The sequence below is a fragment of the Platalea leucorodia genome, assembly GCF_965183815.1.
Source record: "Platalea leucorodia genome assembly, chromosome: 4".
Lineage (NCBI taxonomy): Eukaryota > Metazoa > Chordata > Aves > Pelecaniformes > Threskiornithidae > Platalea > Platalea leucorodia.
In genome coordinates this window covers 48134212-48139718 of record NC_138826.1, presented here as the reverse complement: position 1 = coordinate 48139718, position 5507 = coordinate 48134212, and the positions used below count along the sequence as shown (strand labels likewise).

The following is a 5507-nucleotide window of genomic DNA, read 5'->3' as shown; positions in this document are numbered from 1 at the left end:
GTAGCTTCCCTGCTTCCTACGCTCTGTCCTCAAGCACCCACTGATGGCTACGGTCAGCGATAGGATACTGGGATGGATGGACCTCTGGACTGAACCCTGCGGGACTCTCCTGTCGATGTTGCAAGAATGCAAAATGGAAACCTTGCTGGGTGAGAGGTGCAGCACTGGGGCTGGACCTTCCACAGCTCCAGTTCACGGGAACACATTGACCCAGCAGAGTGAGGGGAATTCACCAACTGGACGGTAGTGCTGACCTCATTTTGTGGATAAATAGTTATCTCTGTTTTCTGAGGGCATGCTACTGTAGTTCTGGGCAATGCTATGGGAATTAAGAAAATAAATCAATATTCCACACACAGACTCAGTCCAGTTCTTATTAATGAGGTTGACAACTGAAAAAAAAAACCCACAAAGCTGTCTGTTTCAGGAAGTATAGATGACTTCGGATGGATTTATGCATTTATACACCATGGCCAAAATAAAGGGATTTAAGAAAGCAGTCATTTTCCTTTCCCTTTTCTTTCCCTACAGACAGAGAGTGTAAGAGCTTTTCTGTTTTGTAAAAAAGTGATGCTAGTGATTGAGGGAGAGTAGTTCCAAAAAGCAGAATGTAACTGAAATGAAATAGACGGGACACATGAAAATCAAGGCATTTAATAAAATAAAACCTCTTTTTTTCTTGCCTAAAAGTTGTGTGAAAAATATGTACATATCCATTGGTTCAAAACTGAGAGAAAGCTCCTTGTTCTGGCAGACCATCGTAATTTCTCAAGGTGATGAAGCCAACTAGACAAATGTATTTGGAGGGTTAGACTGAATAGGCCAGGCAAGCTTTTTTTCCTTGGCTTCTCTGTTAAAAGCATCATAGATGGAGTCTTTGGTGACAGTTTTGGCCGGAGCTGGGATTTCTGCGATCCCAACGTGGTTTTTCTTGGCGATCCTGGAACTGGTGGTGATGGTGTATGCGTTGCTTCTGTAGCATTTCATGGCGGACATGCAGAAAGTTTCTTTCATCCCTCTTCTGAAGTTTGCATTATAGACGGAGTAGAGGGTTGGCTTAGAGGCTGAAGAGCTGAAAGAGATCCAGGTGATGGCCAGGAAAACCAAGGAGCTCTTCCTGTAGTCTGTTTCCTGCGGGTGCCACAGCTGTACCACGTAAAAAGGGAGCCAGGAGAGGAGAAAGATCGAGTTCAACATTAAGAACATCTTGATGGTTTTCACTTTTGTTCTTGGGACAATATTCATTGTCCTCCTCACAGTCCTGCCGTCGGTGCCTATTCTCCAAATGTACTTGATGACCTTCTGGTAGAAGAGCATAATGAGGATGGATGGGATCAAAAACACCACCAAGAGGTGGATGATACTGTAGACGGCTCCTTGCCAAGAACTGGGGAGAAAAAAGTTGCAGTGGCCGTCGCTGCTGGAGCCATAGAAGAAGAAAGCGGGCGATGCAAAGGCAGCGTCAAATAGCCAAGAGGCCAGAATCATTTTCTTGGCTTTCTCCCTCGACACTTTGAAGCTCAGCGGGTAGACAATAGTGTAAAATCGATCCACGCATATAGAGAGGAGCACGTATATCTGGACGCCCGGGGTGAGGTACTGTACGTACCTTACCAGCTTGCACATCGCGTTCCCCAGTGCCCACCTGCCATAGGCCAACTGGAGCAGCACGAAGGGCGCGCTGGCGACACTGATGAGAAGGTCTGCACAAGCCATGGAGACAACAAAATAGTTGGTGGTGGATTGTGTCCTCCTGCTCCTGTGGATCACTAAGCAAACGAGAGAGTTTCCAAAGACGGAAACCAGCCACAACGCTCCCAAAATCATGCTGGCTGCTGCAATTTCCCCTGGCCTGAGTTCATACTGCAGGACGGTGTGATTCCTGCTTGAGCTGGGTCCTGCGGGTGACTCCGTCATCTCGTAGCCAGCAGGAGGGGTGGAGGTTTCGGGGTAGCTCTTGTTCTGCAGCAGGAGCAATAAGGTAGGGAGAACAAGAGGCCCGCTGCTGTTATCCATGCTGTGGGCAAACATGGCCACGTCTTTTGCTCAGGCTGAGTAAAGAGAGAAGAGAAAAGGTTATGGTTAACAAGTATGTGTGAAAAACCTACCTTAACCACTGAAAGATATGTTTAACTAGTATACGTACTGCTTAGAGTAGTAGATTTCAGAGGAACAGTCAGAAATACCCAGTGAGACTATCTGACCTTCATCAGGGACCTGCCAAGCAGCAAGTCTGACTCTTCAGAGCTCACCCTGTCGAGCAGAGCCCGTCCTCCACCGACCCGCAGGTTGTGCAGGTCTGTGGGTGAGCCAAGGGGCAACTGAAGGGTTGCCCTGAGCAACTGACACCAACACACACCACGGAACCTCTGCCCACAGCTGTGTCACGGGAGGCCCTTGCTCAGCTCTGGGAAGGGACCCAGTCGCCTTGTCTTGGCCTTGGCACGTGCCAAATTTCTGAGCTCAGGAGCCCTCTGTTGACATGACCTGTGGGTTTGCAGGGGTGCGGGAGTTGCCAGCTGAGTCCGAGCCCTGTCCTTTTGAAACATGACTGGCTCAGCTTCCAGTACCCCCTTATCTCCTTTCTCCATTCAAGTCGGTCCCTTTCTTTGCCTACCAGACCCTTGCAGTCCTTTCTCCTTCTTTCCATCCCCTGAACACAGATTGCCTGACCTAGGCACTGATAACGTAGCCTTCACGGCTCTGAGGCCGGGTAGTGAACGTCACCAAATGGGTGAGCATGAGGCAAAACCAGAGGTTAGAACTGGGTTCAGATGGCTCTGTTAGCTGCCAAACACCTCACTATTCCCGATGGATAGTAGTTGAACTTGGGGGCCCTCTGTGTTTCCCTCTCTAAAGCAGTCCAGAGCAGTCAGCCAGCATGGCCTCTCATTGCTGACTACGCCACCACCCCTCATGCCAACAGTCATTAACCCGCCTGCTTTTTAGATGGTGTTTTTCACCTGCCTGGATGTTCGAGGGAGCTCTGTATTTCTGAGCAAGCCCTGAAACAGAGCTTCTGGGATCAAATTGCATCTGGTCCTTTGTGGTAGGTATGTTACACACCATGGCATGTCATATCTGTGACCTCCTGCTTTAAGGAGGAGTGAGACAAGAATTGATATATTGCTAGACAGTTTCTAGTCTTGGATTTAGCCAGATGGTTCCGTTGGTCCTAGCCTATCACAGGGATAAAATGGAAAATTACTTAATATTAGTGCCTATGCATTTACAAACTCTGTCCTGGGGGCTGATGCTTTAAGAAGTGTCCTTTGAATCATGGTGTTGACATGCAATGCCTCTTACTCATTAGAAATATAAAGTCTGTTTCTGTGTATATATTGTGTGAACGATTAACTCCAGAGTCTTGATACTGTGTAAGATAAATCAGGATTCAATTAATGACCAGAAGATCAAAAACTTCATTCCGGAAGCCAAATGGGCAAGTTCAAAAAGCCACCACCATCCTCCTCAGTTTTCTAAGTAAGTGATCCGAATTCCCAGCTTTGCTTTCTGAGTTTTTTTCAGTGTTTTGCTGATGCTTTTTTGCTCTGCCTACTCTAGCTCTGCATCTATCACCAATTACTTTCTTCTCGTCTGCCTACTCAGAGCGGAGTCTGAATGCGCAAAGCCAGTGCATGTATTTGGGATCTTGCTCCTAGCGCTGTTTTGCATGTCATCTTCAATAACGCAATGGAAAAAAATAGTCAGATGTGGAAGAGGAAAAGATGTATGAATTGCTTGATGTGGTTAGACAAGATTTTTTTCCTCTAGCTTTTCAGACCCTGTATTCATTAGCTGCACTTAACATTGCGTGTTTCACATGAACAGGCTTGATGTACAATCAGCTGCACAGCACAGGCATAAATTTTGCATGCTTGAAAATGCAGTGTGTTTGGGAGCCGTGCAGCACAGCTGCATGGACACAGCCAGTCTGCATAGCCGCAGCCAGGCTGCTGCAGGACCCTGCTGCGCCTCTCCTCCATGCCTCGCACCGTGCCCGGCCGCTGACTCTGCATCGTCAGAAAGTGGGTCAATGTGTGAGTCACCAACGCTGCTCCCAAAGCAACCGGCCTTATTTAGCTTTCGCATGCAGGGAGCTGAAAACATGACTCAGGTTAAGTTGGACTCGTAGCTGAAGCAGTTTGAGGCTAGTAACAGCTGGGTTTGTTTCAGTGGGGCATGTTAAAGAAGGAATTTTACATGGCACCGTCCTGTCAAAATAACACTCGGAGACATCGGTAGTGAGACCCAGAAGTGGGTGTCGTGGTGGTTGAGTTGCCAGCACCTGGAAGGGGCACCCTCTGCAGATGATACCCTGCCCCTCGTCCTGTCTTCTTCTGGAGGGCTGTGCAGTGCTGCCCAGCCTGGCCTTTGCTTTCCCGTCATCCTTAGCTGCCTTCCCTCATCATTTTTGTAGTAGCTTTGCCTGGCAGATGATTCCTGGTTTCTCAAACAACTCCTGTTTGCCTTTCCCCAACCTCCATCAGGTGGATCTGCTCCCCTGGAGATAACCTGCCGTCAGCTGTCTGCAGGGTATTTGGGCTTCTGTCTCTGGCAGAGTGGCAGAATGCATTGACAGTACAACCCGCTAAATTACATGTTGGAATTATCCGTAATAGAATAATACATGTGGAGCCTATTAACCAGATAGAAAAGAAGATTATCAGCTAATTTTCTTCCTTAATTTCCCTTCTTGCCATGCAGAAGTATGTGCCATTTAAAAATAGCCAGCTGCACAAATTAAGCTCAGTAGAATAATAACCAGATGAAGTAGAATAATAACCAGATGACATTTCTTGTCCACTATTGAGGAGTAGTGGACGGCAGGTACAAGAATGAAACGACCTTCCTAAGCCTTTAAAATATGCGGACTTGCTAACACTCTTCTCACGATATTTCTCCTGGTGAGCCAAATCTGCTCTCCGTGTCTTTTCAGACCCGAGACATTTAGTTATGCAGGTGGGTAAATCCAAAAATAGTTACAGGGTTGTAGCACTCAAATAGTACTTTTTTCTGTTGCATTTTGCCTAGAGTCAGCCCAACCACTGTTTACTGAAGAACGCAGGTAACCTGCAAACATAGAATCATAGAATCATTTTGGTTGGAAAAGACCCTTAAGATCATTGAGTCCAACCGTAAACCTAACACTGCCAAGTCCACCACTAAACCATGCCCCTAAGCACCATGTCTACATCTCTTTTAAATACCTCCAGGGATGGTAAAACAGAAGAGGCACCAAACACAGGTGCAAGTAATACTATGTTTTGTGATTCTTTCTTCACTGGAAAAATCCAAAGTCATTCAGCACACTTCCCACAAGATCCAGGTGAAAATATAAGTGCAATAATAGGGACTTTAACTACCCTGAGCATAGGATTGCTCTGGTTGAACAGCAATTACTTGTTTTATTTTTTTAAAAGGTAAATGCTATCTGATTAACCAATGTGCTCTGAGATTCCTGCATTCCTAGTCATAGATAATTTTGCCTTCTAATGAACCAGAAG

The 5507-nt window shown here is 46.6% G+C and overlaps 1 protein-coding gene across 1 annotated transcript; it reads right to left on the bottom strand.

The window, feature by feature from the left end:
* Positions 1-786: 786 nt before the first annotated feature.
* On the bottom strand, positions 787-2031 carry GPR19 (G protein-coupled receptor 19; the record flags this gene model as incomplete). Its single annotated transcript, XM_082309210.1, has 1 exon — positions 787-2031. One exon carries the CDS (start codon positions 2029-2031, stop codon positions 787-789), a length of 1245 nt encoding a protein of 414 aa, XP_082165336.1.
* Positions 2032-5507: the final 3476 nt, after the last annotated feature.